The sequence below is a fragment of the Myotis myotis genome, unplaced genomic scaffold, assembly GCF_014108235.1.
Source record: "Myotis myotis isolate mMyoMyo1 unplaced genomic scaffold, mMyoMyo1.p scaffold_m19_p_27, whole genome shotgun sequence".
NCBI lineage: Eukaryota > Metazoa > Chordata > Mammalia > Chiroptera > Vespertilionidae > Myotis > Myotis myotis.
In genome coordinates, this window is record NW_023416332.1 from 2177170 (window position 1) to 2198436 (window position 21267).

Below are 21267 nucleotides of genomic sequence, written 5' to 3' on the forward strand. Positions count from 1 at the left end.
TGGCGGGGAGCCTGGCCCCCCTCCCACCACCTCAGTGGGCGTTTCCCCCGGCAGAGGCTGTGGGAGGAAGCAGAGTGACTCCCACGGGTCCCTCCCAGGTCTCCTCGCTGCCCCCAGGACGTGAGCTCCGTCCCTGTGCGTCCTCAGGAATCCCCTGCCTCTGAGCGCCCCCCAGGGCCTCCCCCTCTGCCCCCCAGGCGGCCCTGCCACCCCCCCCCCCCCCGCAGGTGGCGAGGGTGCATGGCTCACAGCCGTCTCTGCTGCCTCTGCCGGCGCCACCTCTGTCCCCCGAGCTCTGGTGTCCTTGTGGGCGGGGCTGGCAGCAGGGCATCACGCAGGCTGGTGCGGACTGCTCCCCGCAGCCTCGGGCTTGGGCAGCGGAGGGGGGCCGTCCAGGACTCTGTGCTGAGCGCCTGGAGCCGTTCCTCCCCGTGAGATGCGGGAGCCTGTGCCCGCCCGTGGGAGAGCGCCCGGGCTCAGCCTGCAGGCGTGTGGCGGCGGGAAAGCTGCCGGGGCGTCGGGCGCGAAGGAAGCCGTGCCCCTTGCGGCCGGGGTCACTGGCGTCTTATCTCCCCACCGCCCCGCCTGGACGGCTGCTCTTCTGTAGATGCCGCTTTCTGGGAAGGACACTTCCTGTCTCCCCTTCCTGAGTCCCTCCCCATCCCATCCCGTCCCCCTCCCGGGGGCAGTGTCCCGCTGAGTCCCTGGGCCCTGCGGGCCCTGCCTCTGGTCTGAGCTTAGGAAGAAGCCAGGCGAGGGTCCCCTCCCCCTTCACGCTGCTGGGTCCCCGTCTATGGCGTAGGGAGGAGCATGCTTGGGGTTGGAGCTGGCTAATTCCACCCGGCAGGTCTGAGGCCGCGTCATTGTCCGGGGGCCACTGGCCAGTGTCCCCCCGACACTGCCCCGTCCTGGAGGCCGGAGCCCAAGACCCAGCTGCCTCCTCCCCAGGCCTCTCTCCCGGGCGTGTGGACACCGCCTCCTCCCCGGGTCCCACAGGGCCCCTCTGGGTGTCGTGTCCTGGTCCCCTCTTCTCCTGAGGACCCAGTCACACTGGGTCAGGGGCGCCCCGTGGCCTCACTGTACCTCAGTCACCTCTTTAAAGACCCGTCTCCAAATAGGATCACGCTCTGAGCTCTCGGGGGTCCGGGTTCCAACACCTGGATATCAGGGGGGGACCCCTCAGCCCATCCCGGGGCCAGGTCTTGCGGGAGGGACTCTGTGGCTGCTCCGTGTCCTGGCCACGTGGTGAGACGGCCACGTCCTCACACGTGTCTGCGCTGCTTCAGGGTGCGCCCCTGTTCACAGGCCGCATGGAAGCCGGACCCACATCCCTTCCATCTGCCGCTGAGCTTGAGCCTCCGTGTAACGCGGACACGCTCCGTCTCCCGTCCGTGCTTCTGTGCCGGTGCGTTCTGTCCAGGGCCCCGCGGGGCCTCACAGAACTCACGGCGCCCTCCGCTCGGCTCGTGTGCGCCCCCTCGAGGCCACGGCGCCACGTGCTCACGGCCTCCCCCTTCTCTCCCCCCAGTGCCCTTCCGAGAGGCCCCGGCCTACACCAACCGCAGGCGCCGGGCCCCCAGCACGCTGGCCGCCCCCCGCGTCCTGCTGCGCTCCAACAGCGACAACAACCTCCACGCCAACGCGCCCGACTGGGCCGCCGGCCCCGCCTCGCACCGCAGCCTCTCGCCGCAGCTGCTGCAGCCCGCGCCCGGCCAGGCCGACGGGGGCCCGCGGACTGTGGGCGGCTACGTGCCCGGGCCCCGCAGCCGCTCGCCGTCACTCAACCGGCTCGGCGGCGCCAGCGAGGATGGCAAGAGGCCCCTGCAGCCGTGGCACGTGGGGTAAGGCAGGCGGGGCGGGCGGGGAGGGTGTGGAGTCGGGGCTCTGTGGGGACCGGCGAGAGGAGGACCTCGCACATCACACGGCTGGTCTGGGACGCGGGGCATGCGGGCGGCTGGGTCTAGATTCTGACTGAGTCCCTCGAGGGAGACGTCCCCGGTGCTAAGAACGGGTCAAAGCTGAGTGAAAGGGTCCCCCCGAGGCAGGAAACCCCTCTCGCACCCCTCGCTGGGATTACGGCTGTGATTCAGGAGCGCGTCCCCTTCCTCCGTGCGAGCGCTAGTGAGCTCCCACGGGCGCCGTGCGGGGCCTGCGGCAGCGGCAGACCAAACACGGCTCGCGGAGCGAGGGCAGCAGCGGGCCTGTGACGGGCCCCGCCTGAGTGTCCCTGTGCGTGTGGGTGTATGTGCGTGTGTTTGTGTGCACTTGTGTGTGCATGTGAACGTGTCTTTGTGCTTCTCTGTGAGCGTTTCTATATGCATGGGCGCACATTTGTGTTCACAAGTGCGTGCACGGCGTTGCATGCACATGTGTGTACATGCATGGTGTGTACATACCCTGTGTGCACATATACTTGTGTGTATGCAGTTGTGCTGTACACATGCGTGTTTTCATGCACGGTGTGTGCATACACTCGTGTGTGCACGTACTTGTGTGTGTGCTGTGTATGCATTTGTGTCATGTGCATGTGTTTTCATGCACCGTGTGCACATGTCTGTATGTTCTTGTGTGTATGTGTGCATGCATTTGTGTGTTTAAGCACTGTGCACATGTATGCAGGCACTGTGTGTGCATGTGGTTGCACATACTTTTGTGTGTGCATGCATTTGTGTCGTGTGTGTATGTGTGTTTTCATGCACTGTGTGCATGTGCATGCAGTTGTGTTGCATGTGTGTGTCTGTGCTCATGCGCTGTGTGTGTGTGAGAATCACAGCAGCCAGCCTGCCCTGAGTGCCGACGCCAGGGCTCCCTGGCACGTGGCCTGGACCCCCCCCGGGCCGGGGCCGCCCTGGGGCTCATCTCTGGCGCCTGTGAGGTGAGGGTCATGGAGAGCCTGCTCCCCAGGGTCTTCCCGGACCCGTGAGTGCGTCCAGGGGGCCTCGCACAGAGGCAGTGCTGGTCCACGCTGGCCCTCGGGTGAAGCTCAAATCCACGTCCAGGCTGGGTAGGGACCGGGCCCGTTCCCTCTGTAACAGGTTGTGGGCAGAGCAACTGACCCTCTGGTTCGCCCGGATGCAGGAATACATCCCGTGTGCCCGCTGCTAACCCCAGGGCGGACAGCCCCCTACACGTGGGCCACTGCCTGTCCCAACCAGGGGAGCTGTCCGGGCCCAGCCAGCACCCCCTGCTGGTGACCCCTGTCAGCCGGCCTCCCTGCCCCGCCCGGCCCTCTCCCCTCCCTTCAGGGCCTCCCTGCCCCGCCCAGCGTTCAGGATCCACCACCTACTTCCTACTGTGAACTTGACGTTTGAGGGCCTCCTACGAGGGAACCACACGGGGTTCGTCCCTCTGTGTCTGGCCTGTTCACTCTGTGTAACGCCCTCACGGCCCCTCCATCGGGAGCAGGTGTCAGAACGCCCTTCTTTGTGATGGCTACGTAATAGTCTGCGTGGATGGGCCGCATGCGGGGTTCCGCCCTCCGTCCACGGACACGCGGCTGCTCCCACGTTGTGGCTGCCGTGACTCAGGCGGCTGTGAACGTGGGTGCGCAGAGGCCGGTGAGGGTCCCTGCTCGCACTCCGTGGGGACACGCCCAGGTGGGGTTCCTGGATCTGCTTCGGTCTTTTAAGCTTGAACGCTGCCCCAGGGCCCTTGCTCGTCTTTAGCCCCAGCTCAGGCCGGAGCTGCGATGGGACTGCTGGCCACTGGGCGTCGTTGGGAACAGCTGGCTGCAGGTCTGCGTGTGCCCTGTTCTGTCACCAGCCGTGACCCCCCTCTGCTCCTCCCTCGCAGGCCGGCCTTCCCGCCCGGAGCCAACAAGGACGCGCCCTCCGCCTTCCCGTACCCGGGGCCCAAGCGGAAGCTGTACAGCGCGGTGCCCGGGAGGCTCTTCGTCGTCGTCAAGCCATACCAACCCCAGGTCGACGGCGAGATCCCCCTCCACCGTGGGGACAGGGTCAAAGGTCAGTGTCCAGGCCCTCCTCTGCTTCTGGGGCGAGTTTGGGGTGAGGCCCCTGTGGGAGATTCGGAGCCCCAGGCAGGAGGGAGCAGAGTGAGGCTCCAGGCCATTCTCGGGGCGTAGCTTCTGTGTCCCCGCTGTGTTAGGGGACAGCGCCCACGTGGAACAGGACTCTCCTGGGGAGCGCAGGGAGGGGACGCCTGGGGCGTCGAGGGAAACCGGAGGCCTCCCGGAGAAGCTGTGCTGGCAGAGGTCCCGGCACAGGTCGATGGGCCAGAGCCTGCCGCCGGCCTGCTGACCCCGGGCCTGGCCGCCAGCCTGCTGACCCCCCAGGCCTGGCTGTCATCAGCCCCCCACACCCACTAACCCAGGCCCTCCCAGCCCGGCCCCTCCCACTAACGCCGTCCTGTCCTGTCCTTGTCTCCAGTCCTGAGCATCGGCGAAGGGGGCTTCTGGGAAGGCAGCGCCCGCGGCCACATCGGATGGTTCCCGGCCGAGTGCGTGGAGGAGGTGCAGGGCAGGCCCCGGGACAGCCAGGCAGGTGAGGCGCCTCTGTGGCCGGGCGGGCGGCGGTCCGAGGGGCGGCGGGTCCGCGGCGCGTGTGGGGGAGCCGGCGGGAGTGCAGTTCCGGAGGGACTGAGCTCAGAACAAGGGCCCGCAGGTGGGTGCAGTCCCGCGGGCTCTGTCCGGACCAGAGACAGTGCGCGGTGGTGCATGGAGTGTGTACGGAGGAGGCTGTGCGGTGCCCGTGCCAGGGCACCTGCTCCAGCTCCCTTGTGGTCTCCGGTGCCCACCTCGCAAACAGGCGCCCACGTCTCTATAAAAATAGCTCAAAGCGGCCGGCGTTCTCGAAGGGAGCTGTGTCCGGCTCTGGGGCTCCCTAGGGGGCCCTGCTGGGACCTTTTAAACCTGGGGCCGAGGGGTCAAATCGACGGAGAGGCTGAGAGGCCACCTGCCTGGTGGTGCTGAGCAGAGCGTGAGAGTTGGGGAAGGCGAGCCCGGGTGTCTTGTCAGAGCAGCCAGGCCCCTGGCTGCCCGGGCTCTGGGTGGGAGCCGCTCAGCGCGGGCGTCGGGGCTGCCACACTCGCCTCGGGCCCCTGGCTCCGCTGAGTCCCCCGTGCGGACCACTGGCCCCTGGCTGGCCCCTGGCTGGCCCCAAGCACAGATCCCGAAAGGGCTCGGAGTCGGTCATCCACCGGAAAGGAGGTGCCGTGATGCGCGGGCGGAGGGGGTGCCTGCACAGGGTCGCGGACGGGAAGTCGTTGCTTTTGTGTTTCTGGGCGCGGGAGACGGGTGTGTCCGGTTCACAGCAACTCACCTCTGTGCCGACTCAGACCGGAGAGGGGGCCCCGAGCGGCCGCATCCTGCGGGGAACTGCCATCTGTCGCGCGTGCCCCTCCCCGTGCGCCTGGCGTCCGGGATCCGGAGGCCGGGACAGCCCCTCACACGGGACAGGGTGCGCGTCCGCGGGTCTGCGGGTTTGTGGAGAGGAGGCCACCGGCCTTGCCCTGACCAGGAGGCCGAAGGGCCCCTCCTGTGGCGGTGAAACGCTGCGGGAGCGTGAGCGGGGGCGGGGCCCGCTGCTGGGCGGACAAGCCCACGCCTGGTGGCTGCGCAGCATCCTGCCCTTCTCGCCCCGGAGCCTCTGCCCCCAGCCGCAGGCACGGGCATGGAGGGCCGCTGGCTCTCATCCCCGCTGTCCAGGGCCAGTCCCGTCGGCCCGGCAGCCCTCGGAGACGTGCAGACCTGGCGCGCTTTCCTGCTGCTTAACCAGTGCCTCGGCCGCCAGAGCGCAGCGGCGGCTAAGGGGTGAGTGGTGGCGTATGCCGGCCGGACCTGGGGTGTGGGGGACAGGCCGCCTTGGAGAGTCGGATGCCGTGGCCGCAGAGGGCGGGGAGGCTCAGCAGGGAGGCAGCTGCCCGGACTGCCTCCACCCAGCTCGGAGCTCTGCCCGGAGGCGGAGGCGAGTGCCGCTGGGAGCTGCCACCACGTTCCGGTCGGGTCTGGGGGCTCCCTCGGGGCCGGGCTCCCCGAGTCCCGCTAGCGAACACAAGTCCCGTCGTCACATGGCCACGCACCCTCTGCGCGACGGCACAGAGGCGGCGGGTGCGAAATAGGATGTTTTTGTTACCGTGGGGACATTTAACATGTAGGCGGGGGCTCCGCCTGGTCTCCGAGATGTTCGTCAGCAGCCACGGGGCGGGGCGGGGCCCTCAGGGAACTGAAGTCAGCGAGGCCTCCTGGTTGTGTGAGCCGCCGTGGCAGGAACGCGCCCACCCTCTTTCTTTCACGCCATTTTATGAAAGCGCACGGGGAGCCGGCGGCCTGGGCGCGCTGCTTTGTGTTGTAAATGCCGCTTCCCACGCCTCCCACGCCGGGCCAGCCCCGAAATAGAGGCCTGCCGGGTCCGCCTGGCGTTGCCGGTTCCCCAGGGAGCTCCAGTTCTCGGTGACGCTCAGGGACCCAGGCCCCACCACTCTGCCCCCCGCAGCAGCTGGGTGGTTGGCCCTGGTTCCCATGGCAACCCAGGGATGCTGGTGCCACCCTTTCTCCTCACAGCCCCTCCTGCCTCCATGGGATGTGCAGCTGCGTCCGAGGTCGCCCTGCACAGCCGCACCGCAGCCTGGGGTTCTGGAGGGAAGGGGTGTGGCTCAACCTCGGGGTGGGGACCTTCTCACCCCCACATGGGCGGGTGACCGGTTACAGTGGTCTTCCGTGATTAAACATGACCTCCGTGGGGGTTCAAACCACACACAGTGTCCTGGCCAGTGTGGTTCAGTGGCTAGAGCATCGGCCTGTGGACTGAAGGCTCCCAGGTTCGATTCCAGTCAAGGGCACGTACCTCAATTGAAAGCTCGATCCCTGGCCCTGGTCAGGGCATGTGCAAGAGGCAACCAATGGATGTGTCTCTCTCTCATTGATGTCTCTGTCTCTCTCCCTCTGCCTTCCACTCTCTACAAATCGATGGGAAATATCCTCGGTTGAGGGTATAAAAAACCAACAAAACCCACAGACCCGGGTGGCTCACAGTCCGGGAGGCGCAGGCCCCAGGCCCAGCGTGGGCAGCGTCTGTCCAGGGGTGGCCTCTCCTCCGGCTGTGGACGGCCTGCGCTCCTACTGTGCCCTCGCGTGGCCGCCACACACAGCTCTGGCGTCCCCTCCCCTCCTGACAAGGACACCAGTCCCATAGGGTCAGGTGCCGCCCTACAACCTCGCTTAACCCCGATTACGCCCTCGAGGCCCGTCTCCGGGCAGCCATGCTGGGCTCGAGCTTCAGCCGTGAGCTGGGGGAGCACAGCTCCGTCCACAGCCTCGGGGCGGAGGCGTGGCCATGGCCGGGCTCTGCTCCCCCGTCCACATTCTGTGGACGCCTGCCTTCACCTCCTTCCTGCCACGCAGTCCATCCCGGGGGCCGGGGGCGTTTGTTGTCTGAGTCGAGGGCAGTGACTGTCCTGGGTTGTTACCTGGTCAGGGGCGAGCTCACCTGTCAGCACTCGATGCCTCTGGTCGGCCTCAGGGCCCGTCCACAGGACACACACCTGGAGCCGGACGCTGATGTGCGGTCACAGGGCGGGGCCAGAGCTTCACCGACCCCCGGCTGTGTGGCCGTGGCACGCTCTCAGCCTCTCGGAGCCTCGGTTCCTGCTCTGTGGAGTGGCAGTGGTGGTTGTGCGTTCCCAGCAGAGCCGCTGCGAGTGTGGGTGAGTGCCTCGTGGAAACCGCCCAGCAGGCCGGCTGTCAGACACACTCACTGGACATTGATTCTCGGGTCCCTGTCACCCCACACGCCACATCTGCACACACCCGCCGAAAGTGTGGGCGTAGCCCGACCGACACCAGCCCAGCCACCGGCCTCCCGGGTGCTGCGAGTGATGAGCTGGGACCTAGGAACTTGAGCTGGAGCAGATTGAATCAGTGCAAATGGTGGGAGCGAAGGTCAGGGCCTGCAAGTTGGCAACACACGTTGGCGAGGCCCATCGGTCAACAAGTACTGTTTCCCATGAGCGCAGAGAACCAGGAGGATGGTGGATGGGTGAGTGGGTGAGTGGGTGTGAGGGTGGGTGGATGGGTGAGTGGGTGAGTGGGTGTGAGGGTGGGTGGATGGAAGGATGGGTGGATGGATGGATGAGTGGATCGATGGGTGGGTGGGTGGATGGATGGGTGTGGATGGGTAGATGGATGGATGGGTGGATAGTTGGGTGGATGGATGGATAGATGGGTGGATGAGTGGATGAATGGATGGGTGGGTGGATGGGTGGATGAATGGGTGTCTGGATAGATGCATGGATGGATTGGTAGGTGGATGGATGGATGGATGGATGGATGGATGGATGGATGGATGAGTGGATGGATGAATGGGTGGATGGATGAGTGGATGGATTGATGGGAGGATGGATGGATGGGTAGATGAGTGGATGGATGGGTAGATGAGTGGATGGATGGGTGGGTGGATGAGTGGATGGATGAATGGGTGGATGGATGGATGGGTGGATGGACCTGGCATGGGGTGCTTGCAGACACCCACTCTTCCTCTCATGCATGGCTCCCCAGGTTCAGCTGTGCAGCCCTCACTCGAGCCCGCTCCTACACGCTCGGGGAGGCTTTGTTAGAAACGGGGCTGTGAGCAGCAGGGAGGGGTGGGGTTTACGAGGCCTGAAAAATCCTTTGTTGGCCTCCCAGGCCAGGGCCTCTCTGGGTCTCGGCCCTGGAGGTTTTCAGGGAGCAGCTCCCTTCAGCCACCCACCCCTGCCGATGCCCAGTGGCCTCAGACTCTGCCTGCTGCCCGACCTGCCCCCGAATCTGACGAGTAGCCCCCCCCCCCCCCAGGAGCTAGGATGCGCCGGGGCTGGGGCACCCCGCCTGGGAGGCTGGCGGACCATTCTCGCCCGCGCGTGAGTGACTGGGCTCCGGGGGCCCCGGGACAGGCGAGGCTGTGCACGGTGAGGCGGTGTAGACGGGTCCCTGCCACTCATGGTCCTGATAGGCACCGTGGACACTGACCTGCCGGCCTCACGCTAGTGAGGCAGACGCGGGGCCTCTTTCTAGGCGCTGGGCGCCCGGTGTCGGGATGCCTGGCAGGGCCCTCGGGCGGGAGCTCGGACGGGCCATGGGCCACCCCCCAGGGCGCCGAGGCTCATCTTGGGACAGGCAGCGGCAGACGGTGCTCCGTCACCGGGGGAGGAGGTTCCGGCTCCAGGGACACAGGCGATGGGGGAGTGAGTCAGCCGGCTCTCAGGCCACCGGCTGCCTCTTGGCTCAAGGCGGCTGCTTAGGTGCCACCCATCACATCCACATTCCAGCACAGGAAGGACGTGCAAAGCATCCACTGTGCTTCCCACTGCAGCTCATTGGCCATCGCGTAACCTCGAGGGAGGCAGCCGAGACCCTTTATTCCAGATAACCTGCTGGTGAAGGTGGAGAACAGCTGTGGGGGCGGGGCGGGCAGCTGCCCACTTCACCGCAGCGTGTCCCCGGGAGCAGCCTGCTCCTGTTGCCATAGCACCCACCCCCACCCGACCACCCCTGCGCCCCCCTCTCCCCCCCCCAACACACACTCATCCACAGCAGCTCCAGATGTAAGCTATGCGAGGGCATTTGAGTAGAGCAAGCACGTCAAACTCAAAGGCTAACGTGGGCCAAATAAACAGGTTTACGTGTCTGTGGCCGCAAAAAAACAAAAGCTTCCATTTTCGTAGAAACGTAGGTTTATTTCAATAGAGAGATGCTGAATACAAAGGGCTGAAATAAATGAGTCACCGTTAACATAAAATAATAGAACATTTTAATAAAAATTAATATTTTTCTTGAACATTAACTGACCAGACACTGAATAACTACGTAAATTAATAAGCATAATTCAAACCTATTTTTCTGTTTCTCCGAAAGCAAAATATTTCCTGTTGTGCACACCAAACAAGTCAGTCCAAGACTAATGAGGTGGCCATTGGCTGCTAAAATATTCGCTGCTAGTATTAGTGGAGAGAAATGGTGCGCCTGCACGTAAGGCACGTAAGGGAAATGAATGCAACACAATTATAGTCATCAGTCATTAGTGAACACTGTAGTTAGTTATTAATAATTATGTATATCAGGATATTGTAAAAACTAGGTTACAAAATTTTTATTAAAACGTTTCTTACATACGGTTATGTTGGCTGGGCCACAAAAACATTTGTTGTGGGCTGCATGCGGCCCGTGGGCTGTGAGTTTGACATGCTTGGAGTAGAGGTTTGAATTGTTTTGAGCAAGAAAACAGAATTTATGGGAAACTGAACCCTGCGGGGGCGGGGGGCGGGCTGCCCCAGGCGATGTACTGCCTACGCACTGTTACGCCAGCCACCCTGGGGCCCTGGCGGGATCCCCGCATCCTGTCAGAGTTCTCATCCTCTTCTGAGCTCCCAGACCTCTTTCCAGGTCAAAGCCTGGTAAGTGAGAGATATTACTCTTGTACCTGTCAGGCCTCTTAGTTACAAAGGGTAAAATTCAAGCTCCACTTGGCTGAAGCCAAAGAGGGGTTTAGTAGCTTTTGTGTTCAGGAATGACAGCTTCAGGTCCGGCTGGATCCAGGTGCTCCGGGAGCCAGGAAACTCTCTCTCCATCTCTAATTTCTGGTTGGCTCTGCATGGACTCCCTCCTCCGGCAGGCTCTCCCCGCACCCTGTGGAGACGTCCACCAGCAGCACCCAGTTAAGGTTCGACTGTGTTAGCGGACAGAGAGGAAGAGCGCCTCCCTCCCAGTCATTACAAGAGAAGGGTCAGGGTTGGGTCTTGCTGGACTGGGTTTGCATCCTGTGCCCATTCTTGACCCAATCACCGTGACCAAGGGAGTGGATGGCCCCATCGGCCAGACCAGGATCCCACTGCCCACCCTCTGAGGGCCTGGCCACAGCACATACACTAAACGTGGGCGACGGGTGTCTTCCCAGAAGCGAGACATGGACACGTGGCAGGCTGAAGGCACACGTCCATCATTCCTGCTCCTACACCCCAGGATTCCTGCCCCGGCGTCCTGGTCTCACTCCCTGGGCTCCTGTTCCACGGGCTGCCCTTTTCCTTTATGCGTTTCTTCCTCCTGGCGCCCGAGAGTCTATTAGGGGAAGAGCTGGAATGCCCCCTGAATCCTCAGCACCTGCCCCACACAAAACTCGGCTCAGAACAGGAGCCTGTAAGTGTATGGCGGCCAGCTGGGTGGAAGAAGGAGGGATAGGCAGATGGCTGGCTGATAGATGAGTAGGTGGGTGAGTGGATGGGTGAGTAGATGGGTGGATGGATGGGTGCATGAGTGGGGGTTGGATGAATGGATGAGTGGAAGGTTGGAGGATGGGTGAGTAGATGCATGGATGGATGGATGGATGGATGATGGTTGAATGGATGGATGAGTAGGTGGGTGAGTGGATGGGTGGATGGATGCATGAGTGATTGGTTGGATGAATGGATGGGTAGATGGATGGATGAGAAGTAGGTGAGAGGGTGGGTGCATGGATGGGTGCATGGATAGATGGATGGAGGATAGAAGGGTGGGTGGATGGGTGGGTGGGTGAATGGATGAGTAAGTAGTTGAGGGGGTGGGTGTATGGATGGGTGGAGGATGGATGAGTAGGTGGGTAAGTGGATGGGTAGATGGATGCATGAGTGTTTGGTTGGATGAATGGGTGGATAGATGGATGGATGAGAAGGTAGGTGAGGGGGTAGGTACATGGATGGGTGGATGGATGGATGGATGGATGGATGGATGGATGGATGGATGGATGAGAAGGTAGGTGAGGGGGTAGGTACATGGATGGGTGGATGGATGGATGAATGGGTGGATGGATGGATGGATGGATGAGAAGGTAGGTAAGGGGGTAGGTACATGGATGGGTGGATGGATGGATGAGAAGGTAGGTGAGGGGGTAGGTACATGGATGGGTGGATGGATGGATGGATGGATGGATGGATGGATGAGAAGGTAGGTAAGGGGGTAGGTACATGGATGGGTGGATGGATGGATGGGTGGATGGATGGATGAGTAGGTGGGTGAATGGATGGGTGGGTGGGTGATTTTATAATTAAATGGTAGCTGATGGGATGACAGACTGGCTGTGGGTCACACACCCTGTTAACTGCAAGCAGTTCAATGTGCCGTCATTTAACTCGCTCGGCCCTGATAGAGGGAGTGGAATAGAGTGGGTGGCACTGGGCCACTCCCATCGGGGGGCCGGCAGGAGCCCGGCCAGCTGGCCAGCGTCCTGAGTGAGCGTGAGTCAGGGCTCTTCTGGTCCCAGGGAGGCGGCCTGTCTGCCCGGAGCCTTCCCTGGCCCCGCTCCCGTCCCCCCAGCTGGATCCCCACTGTGCTCTGGCGCACCCTGCACCCCACACCCCACCTGATGCCTGAGGCTCGGGCCCGAAGACCGCAGCCCCCCTCCCGGAATTAGCTTCTGGGAGAGCTGAGCTCAGAGAGGTTGGCCCCTCCCCGAGATCACACAGGCCCGCGCCCCCCACGGAGTCGGCTGAGCCGGAAGGACACCCCCTAGCTGACCAGGCAGCACTTTGTTTCTGCCCAGGTAACTGAGAGCCGTTCTGTAACACGGCGGTGAGTTTCCAGTTTCCGAGAATCCGAGTGCCATGCAGAGCTGTCCTGGTAGGACCCCCCCCCCCCCCACCCCCACACACCACCCCCTGCCCTCAGCCACGTCAGGAGGCCCTGACCTTAGAGGAACCTCCCCCCACAATGCTCCCCTTCCTTTGGGTCCTTCCCTGGACCTTGCAGGAGGGTCGCGGCCTGTGATTCCTTCCTCGGCCACTAGGTGGCAGCCGCTGAGCACAGAAGCCAGGAGAGGGGCACTGGGCGGGGGACACACCCCGGGAGTCCGGCTCCCAGGAGAGGCCTGGGGACCACGTCCTCCCGAGAGCAGGGAACTAGTTCTCAGGGTCAGTCCTCCGAGCAGACCCGCTGGGCCTGACCACGGAGCCACAGGCCTGAGGTCCTGTTGCAGTCCCCGGTCGGCTGGGCCCCCAGGAGGCCGACAGGTGGTGGACAGTCGCTGGGGCTGCAGGGCGGAGGGACGTAGGGCAGCCCTCCGCACACTCTGGTCCTCCCGGGAGCCTGGGAGGCCGGGCACCCCCGTGGGGAAGACTGCGGGCGGATTTCCCGTTTGTCCTGGGCGCCTCCGGGACCTCCGTGACCTCTGTGACCTTCGTGGCAGCGGACACGGGGAGGCTGGGCACATGGGGCGTGACTGACCGTGGGTTTTCATCTTAGACGGTCAGTGTGGACGAGGGTCCCAGAGCGTGCGTCCGAATGCCAGCCTCGCCACCTACGGGCCGCACGCTGTCACGGGGGCCAGCGACAGCCCCCTGGGCCTCGGTTTCCCCCCGCGTTCAATGGGGTAATGGAGCTTGCCCCGTTCCGTTGTTACGATCCCTGATTTAAGAAATGTGAATCGAAACCGAGGGTCTAGGTTGGGTGCCGTCCTGAGCCCCAGAAGGTCCTGGTGGATGCCAGTCAGGGCACAGGCCTGGGTGCGGGCTCCATCCCCAGTGGGGGGCGTGCAGGCGGCAGCCGGTCCATGATTCTCTCTCCTCATTGTCGTTTCCCTCTCTCCCCCTCTCCCTTCTACCTCCAATGTTCACTGGTAGTTACTAGGTGCACGTGTGTGCGTGGCACCTCCCTGGGTGCACGTGTGTGTGAGTGAGCCTGTGCACACGGGTGTGCCCGCGTGTGGGTGTAGCCAGAGCACCTCCCACCTGCGTCCTGCAGGCCACGCCCCCCAGCTTGTTTCCCGGGCCAGTGCTGTCATCCCCCCCCCCCCCGCTCCTCCCCTCACACACACACACACACACACACACACACGCACACCGCAGCTCCAGGCGGGTGCTCAGGTCCCGGCCCCCCCGCCCACGTCCCAGGTCCTGGCCCCACAGCCGCGCGTGCGCAATGAGGCAAAGTTCGCTGACCCTCCTGGAGTCCGCAGGTGCTTTCGGTCCTGGGACTCTAAGAGCCGGTTCATAAACACCTGCCAATCACCGGAGTGCGACTCTCCCGCCCCAGCGGCAGCCTCTCCTTCCATTTCTCTTATCAGCGCTGCTCACACCTGTGCCCGAGGCTTCAGAGGCGCAGCGTTCTGTCCCCGAGAGCCGCGGCCGCCTTCACGCCTTATCTCTGGCGGCCAGTGCTCCGAGTCCGCCTTGTTCTGAGCCAGAGCCCGTTAGTGCTGACGCTGGTTCCATCCGCACAGCCCTGCCTGCCTGTGGGGCGGGGGCCTGGGAGCTGGCGGCACAGCCAGGTGCAGGCCTGGGCGTGTGGCCTCTAAGATCGGGATCCCACGCCTCTCTCGTATTTGGTCTCAGGCGTTTCCTCATAAAAGAAGTCCGCCAAGTACGGGCCGGACCCGGGCAGGAAACAGTTTCTCCCTCTGGAAGAGCGTCCCAGTGCCAAGCACCAGCCCCTGTGTGCAGCGGCTTGAGGGGCGGGGAGCCCCCTGCCTTTGGCCCTGTGGGCACAAGGCCAGACTGTGGAAACCAGGAGAAAATTGGGCTTGGGCAGCCATGACCTCCTAGAGGGGGTGACACTTGGCTGGGGTTTTGAAGGATGAATAGGAGTTCGCTGGGAGGAGGAGAGGGAAAGGTCTGCTGCAGAGAGGACTGTAAGCTGTCTGCTTCCCTGGCCTGTAAGGCCACAGAGGGTTCATTGAGAGAATTTTAAAATTAATAAATAACTTTGAAAGAATAAGAAAGTTGTCAGATGGAGGGGGAATGGGCGGGTGAATGAATGTATAGGATGGAGGGTGGGTGGCAGCTGAATGAATGTATAGGATGGAGGGGAGGGTGGGTGGGCGGGTGAATGAATGTATAGGATGGAGGGGGGTGGGCGAGTGGGCAACACTTCTGGGGATTTGAGTGGATCTGAAGGTAAGAGAGGTTCCTGGTAGGTGCACAATGATCAATGGATCAATGGGTGGTTGGGTAGAAAGGGTAATTGGATGGATAGACGGATGGACGGATGGATGGATGGATGGACGGACAGAGGGATGGATGGACGGACGGATGGATGGACGGACGGACGGGTGGATAGGTGAATGGACAGATGATGGATGGGTGGATAGGTGGATGGAAGGACGGACAGATGTGTGCATGGACGGGTGGGTAGAGGAGTGATGGACAGGGGAGCAGGGGTAACACAGATGAACTGTGCCCCACCCCCCCCAGGTGAGACCACCTGCCCCAGGGCTGCAGGGCCTCCAGGAGCTTCCCTTCCGGGGAGGAACTCCCCTCCCCCACCTGCCTGGGGGGAGGGAGCAGACTGGCTGTGGGTGCGGGGAGCACCCGGCCACGCCCTCCATCGCTGCTGCCAGGGCGCAGCTGAGGCTCCCGCTGCGCTCCGGGGGGCGTGCGGGGCGTGCGGCAGGTCGAAATTACTGTTTCAGACAAAGACCCCGGGCGACCGTGTGATCGGAAATAGCTCGGGCGGCGATGCTGCGCCCCAGCCTATCGGCCAGGCCGGGGGCAGGGGAGGAGCGCGGCTTCGATCCCAGGCCCCTGGCGCATTGCCCGGGGGGCGGGGGCTGCTTCTACATCCCGTTTTCAAGAACAGGAGGGGTGAGACCCGGAAGGACCGTGTCAACCCTCGAAAGGGTTTCCCGAGGCTCCCAGGGCAGGCGGTCCAGCAGGTGGGAGTCTGAGGCCACGGAACACGGCGCACTGACTGGGCACCTACTGCGTGCCCGTCCCCAGTGGGGCCTTTTCCGGGGCCACACAGGAACCTAGTGTGGTGGGTGCTGTGCGTCTCGTTCATGCCCATGTGAGGTGGAGGTTCGGAGGAGCCCACGCCGTCAGTCCCTCATTCAGCGGGCGTTCACTGACCACCTACTGTGCGCAGGGCACTGTTCGAGGTGCTGCCCGATGTGGGCGCCAGCCCAGCAGAGGGCTCTAGAGAAGCAGCCTCTGGGCCCTGCTCACAGGACCATCATGGGCGGTGAGCGGCTCCCGTCCCGCGTGGGCCTCACACCTGGCGTCTCCTGGAGAGGTGGCCGCCGTGGCCGCCCTGCGCACGCGCTCTCTGCCCTGCGCACCCACGGCGGAGCCTTAACAAATGCATCGTTTGTCTTCTCATTCCTGTGCCAACTGCCGTTGCTGCTGTGGAGCCCAGGCAGGCTCCTCGCCATCTGTGTGCGGGAGAACCGGCCCCACGGAGCCTGTTTTCTAGAATCACCTGCGCCCCGAGCATGTTTGAGCCGTGAGAGTGTGGCTGGGCACGGCCACATCTTGCTGGACACGGGAGCCCACAGCGCCCGGGGCTGGCCGGTCTCCCGGCCATTAGCACAAAGAAACAAGGACGGTGGTGTCCTGGGGAGTCACACACCCCTTCGCGTCCGGCGGCTCAGCTCGCCCCCACCCAGTGAGTGACACCTCAGCCAGGGAGAGGGCCACGCGGTTCCTCCCGTGCCCAGGGCTGTGGGTTGCGCTCTGATGCGCAGATGTTGGCCGGGCACCAGGACAGGCGTGTTGTCCTTAGGATGTCGGCGTGGCCAGTGATGTGCCGGGTGCGGGCGAGGGTGCCACCTGGCTTGTCACTCCCTGCTTTCCTGGGCTGGACCCTCCGGAGCCCGCACAGTCGTTCTTCCCATCTGTGAAATGGGCTCGGTCCGGCCTCCTTGGGGGCCGGGGGTCCACCGTGGAGCAGGTGCTGCAGCCAGAGCTGGTGACGCCCGTTTCTGCCGGGCGCCTGGTGCGCCCCGTGTCCTTGTGTGGCAGAGAGCGAGCTCTCGTCCCTCTTCCTGCGAGGACACTGTCCCAGGCGGGGCCACCTCTGACCTCCTCAAACCCTAACCCCTCCAGGGCCCCGCCTCCCAGCTGTCACCGTGGGGGCAGGGCTGCAGCACAGAACTTGGGGGACACAAACACCCTGTCCATGGCGCTCGGTGAAAAGATACCAGGCTGGGGCCGGCCAGGCCCGGATAAGAGTCGAGGAGCGGGTGCTGGCCTGGACTTGGAGGGTGGCGGGCGCCGTGGGTCTGCGCCCAGGGCCAGGGCCACGGAGGACACAGCGCAGTGCCGGGCGCAGGGGGACAGCAGGGGCCTGTGGGATCAGCGTGAGGTCAGTGTGATTACAACCCGCGGAGGCCTCACCTTCCGGACCCGCCTCCGGGAGGCTCAGCCTCGGTCCTTGGCCTCACTCCTTCCTCTGCCCCCAGGGCCAGCAGGGTCCTAACCCATAGGCCTCAGCCCCAGCCCAGGCTTAGGCCCAGCGGTCATCCCTCTCATGGCTCCCAGTTAGTGGAGACAAAGGCTGCTGGTGACAGGGAGGGAACGGCTTGGGCCAGGAGACACTGGTGAGCAGCAGAGTCTGCGGCCACATCATAAGGAGCGTGTGTCCAGGGCAAGGGAGGTGAGAAGACGACCTCCTGCTGTCACTCCCCCCTTCCGCCCCCGCAGTCTCCTGTCATGTTTGGCGTGAGGCTGGCGTCAGGCCCCCAGGGTCCCCGGGTCAGCAGGTGCCCTCCCAGAGCCCGGCAGGGGCTAGTGCAGCTGCTCTCGCCCCAGGGCAGCCACGGCCACTTCTGTCTTTGCACGCCGACCCCCACACTGGGGGAGTCCCTGTTGCCCCCGTACAGGCCCCTCGCTGAGCACAGATGTGCTGCGCCGCCCAAGCCTGCATACGCCCCGTCTCCAGGGTAACGCAGAATTCCCCCCGTGCGGCTTAAAATATCCTGCCATTCCCAGCCCAGCGGCCTGTGGCTGTTCCCGCAGCACCGCCTCCCCCAGCAGGGGTGGAGGTGCGTGTGGAGGGACCGTCCTAGGTTCCCCTTTCCCAGCAGCCCTCTCCTCCGTCCCCAGGTGCCCTCTGGCCTCCAGAAGGGGTAGCTGACCTGTGCCCGTGGGCTCCGGGACCAGGCCCAACCTCTGGTTGGCAGGAGGGTGGAGGCTGCCCTCCTTCCACGCCCTGGGGCCTCCTGCCCAGCCGTCCCCCACCTCCGCCCTGCCCTCTGGATCCCCAGCCCGGACCCTGCCCGTCCCCCGCCGTCGGGGCTGCGTTGGCCAGGGAGGCCCAGGCTGCTCTGTCTCGCTCCCTGTCACTCGGTGCCGATGGCTCCCAGGCGCCCCTCTGAGCGTGACCTCACACACACTCACTCCTTAACGCCGCGTGCTCACTCGCTCCGAGTTTAACTTTCTGATGCTGCCACACCTGCGCAGAGCACCGGCAGCACATTCCCACGCCGGGCGGCCCAGAGCCCATGGGTGTCGGGGGTCGGCCGCCACGCCTCTGCCCGGCTGGGCCCACCTGCCCTCCCTCTGCCCACCCAGGGGTGGCGGGGCGTCCCGTGAAACGTCACTGAGAAGCAGGGGCAGCCCTAGTGTGCAGACCCCTGTCCCGGGCCCACAGCTGCCGCTCCCCCGGAGCCGGGGTGCCTCCCCCGATTCCAGTCCCAGCTCTGCCTCAAATGATTGCGAAGCCCAACGTCTCGGTCCCCGTGTTAAGATGAAGATGGTTCTCATTCCCACGCTCAGGGCCCCGGGACCGAGGCCGCCCAAGGCAGGTGCTAACCATTGTGACATCAGCACCAGCCTCTGTGACATGGGCGGCTGCTCTCACACCCGGCACTGCCCAGCGCCGTTCCTCCACCTGCGATGCCTTCCCTCCCTGTCCGCCTGCCGAACTCCTACTCAGCCTGCAAGACCCCGCCCGGAGTGCCCCTCCCCCCCTCCAGCGCCGCCCTCGCTGCTGTGGCTCCCAGGGCACCCACGCCTCCCTGCCGCCACGCGCCCGCTCTGTTGTGATCTGCTCCGTCTGTGCCCCGCGGCGGCTTAGTCATCTCTCCAGGGCGCGCCCGACAGGCAGAGCGGCTCGGGTTCATTCATTCCGCGAAGATGTGACGTGTGGGGCGCCCTGTGGCAGACGCCGTGCCAGAGCCGCTCACAGGGAGCCGGGGTCACGGCGGCAAAGGGCGAGTCCCTGCCTCCCCCGTGGCCTGGCGGGGCGCGGGGGGAGGGGCGGGCTGCATGTCACGTGGCCAGACGGTGGCTCGGAGGCCGGATATTGAACTCAAAGGGAATGAAGGGGTGAGTCGTGCGGACATGGGCGCGGGCGTCCCAGGCCCAGCAGCAGGTGCAAAGGCCCCGAGCCAGGCCCGGCTCCCGTGTCGGGATCGGCAGGAGCTCCCGGCGAGCGGGACGGGGCGGGGGGCACGGGGTCGGAGAGGCCGGCAGCTCCGGGAGGCCTGCGGGCCCGGGAAGCACCCGGCCTTGTTCTGACGGGCGAGGCCGTCCAGGGTTTGAGTGGAGGCTGTGACGTCAGGCTTTTGAAGGCGGCTCCGTCTTCCTGGGCGCGAGGCCAGAGGCACACGGCCCAGCGCGGCGTGTCCGGGAGGCAGCGGGGCAGCGGCTGCAGAGACCGCACACCGGCCGTCACCCCCGTCACATGGGGAGCGGCAGGAGTGGGGGGTTTGGGAAAGTGAGGTTCCAGATGCACCTACACCGGGGCTCAGCCCTGGGGGCTCGAGCTGGGAGCCTCGTCCCCGAGCAGAAGGCGGTGGGTTTGACCCCTGGTCGGGTGTGTGTGGAGGCAACCGATCCATGTTTCTCTCTCACATCGTGTCTCGCTCTCTCGCGCTCTCTCTCTCTCTCTCTCTCTCTCTCTCTCTCTCTCTCCCTCTCTCCCTCTCCCTCCCTCCCTCCCTCTCTCCCTGGGCCCTCTGTCGCGCACACACACGCGTGCCCCATGTTTTTATAACACTTGATGGAGGTGAGATCCAGGTGCCAGAGAAGTGCCCTTTGAAAGTGCACCCTCCGGGGCACCCAGGACATTCACAACCTTGTGCCACCGCCACTATCAGCTTCCAGATCTTTCTCCTCCTGCCTAAAGGAAGTCCGGCCACCAGCAGTTACACCCCCCCGCCCCGCACCCCCTCACCCCGTCCCCCCCACTCCTGTCCCCCGCCCTACCCACGCCGGCTCCCTGCCTCTACATCAGGACTTTCTGTAGAAACCGAGCCGCAGGCTGTGAGGGCATCGGTGAGCAGGCTCGTCCCCGTGGCCGCTCAGCCCTTCCCCCTCCCCACGAACCCGCTCTGACCTCTCACACCCGCAGGGTCCCCCTCCCCGAGCCCCGGGGGCACGTGAGTCTGCCACGCTCCGTCCCCATCGGTGCACCGGGCAGCGGGTGCGTGTAACGACAGGTGAGAGCAGTGAGCGCGTCGGCCTGCGGACCGAAGGGTGGCAGGTTCATTCCCGGCCCTGGCTGGGGCGTGTGGGAGGCAGCTCATCGATGTGTCTCCCTCACATCCATGTTTCTCTCGCCCTCCTGCCTCCCTTCCACTTTCCCTAAAAGACAGTGGAAAAGACGCCCCCGATGAGGATTACGGAAAGAAGAGCATGAACAACGTGCGTTCCCAGCTCAGCAGCCGTGTCGTTGGGTAGAAATAAATTTCCGCAGCCCGGCCAGCGCGGCTCAGGGGCTGAGCGTCGACCTGTGACCCGGGAGGTCAGGGTTCGATTCCCGGTCAGGGCACAGGCCTGGGTTGTGGGCTCGGTCCCCAGTGGGGGGCGTGCAGGAGGCGGCCGATTCACGCGTTTCTCTCATCATTGACGTTTCTCTCTCCCCCCCTCCCTTCCTCTCTGACTTCAATAAAAAAATATATTTTTTAAAATTAAAATGGTTTTAAAAAGAAAAGACATTTTCTCTGCTCTTCAAGCCGAGGAGCCCAGCCTCGTTGCCCCCAGATGGCCAAGGCTGCGGTTCTCATTGTGGGTTCCTCGGAGCCCTCCATAGGCCCTGCTTTGTCCCCAGTCTGGGGGCGAAGAGGCTGCCATGTTAGGCTGGGCTGGGTGAGTGCGCAGGTGGGAAGGGCACCTTCCCTGGATGAGCTGAGCGAGATGCCCCGGACCCCGCGCCCTGGGCCAGCCCACTGGCCGGCGGGGAAGGGACCGCATCCCCTTCTCCCAAATCTCAGACCCGGATGCTGAGGTCCCGGGGCCGCCAGCCCCACCTGCGTCCTGGAGGCCTGGGCCGCAGTCCTCAGTGAGTGGTGACGCGCCCTGGGCACCCGCTGGGCACGGGCAGGAGCAGGTTTCCGTATTAGTCCCCAGCCGGGCTCGTGGACGCCGTCTCCATGGTGATGGTCAGCAGGGAGCAGGGGCCTGTGGGGGGTCCGTGCGTGCGAGCAATGCCCACTGGTCCGAGCGGCCCAGCCGCAGGGGCCTGGCCCCGGCGCCCCCTCTCACCCTCTCCAGCCGAGCAGTAGGCCTAGGCCTGAGGACGGGGTCCGGCCCTGCACTGGGCCCGCCCGGCGCCGGCGTTCCTGCCCGAACCCAGGAAACCCCTCCCCACCCTCC

At 64.4% G+C, this 21267-nt stretch overlaps 1 protein-coding gene across 2 annotated transcripts in view; it reads left to right on the plus strand.

Annotated features, from left to right (window-relative positions):
• The window catches only part of SHANK2 (SH3 and multiple ankyrin repeat domains 2), a 168131-nt gene that overhangs the window by 52079 nt on the left and 94785 nt on the right, over positions 1-21267 (plus strand). For both annotated transcript variants that reach the window (XM_036295830.1, XM_036295831.1), the window contains 3 exons: positions 1529-1841; positions 3793-3962; positions 4386-4499. In XM_036295830.1, coding sequence (XP_036151723.1) covers positions 1529-1841; positions 3793-3962; positions 4386-4499 — 597 coding nt within the window. The remainder of the gene's footprint in view (positions 1-1528; positions 1842-3792; positions 3963-4385; positions 4500-21267) is intronic.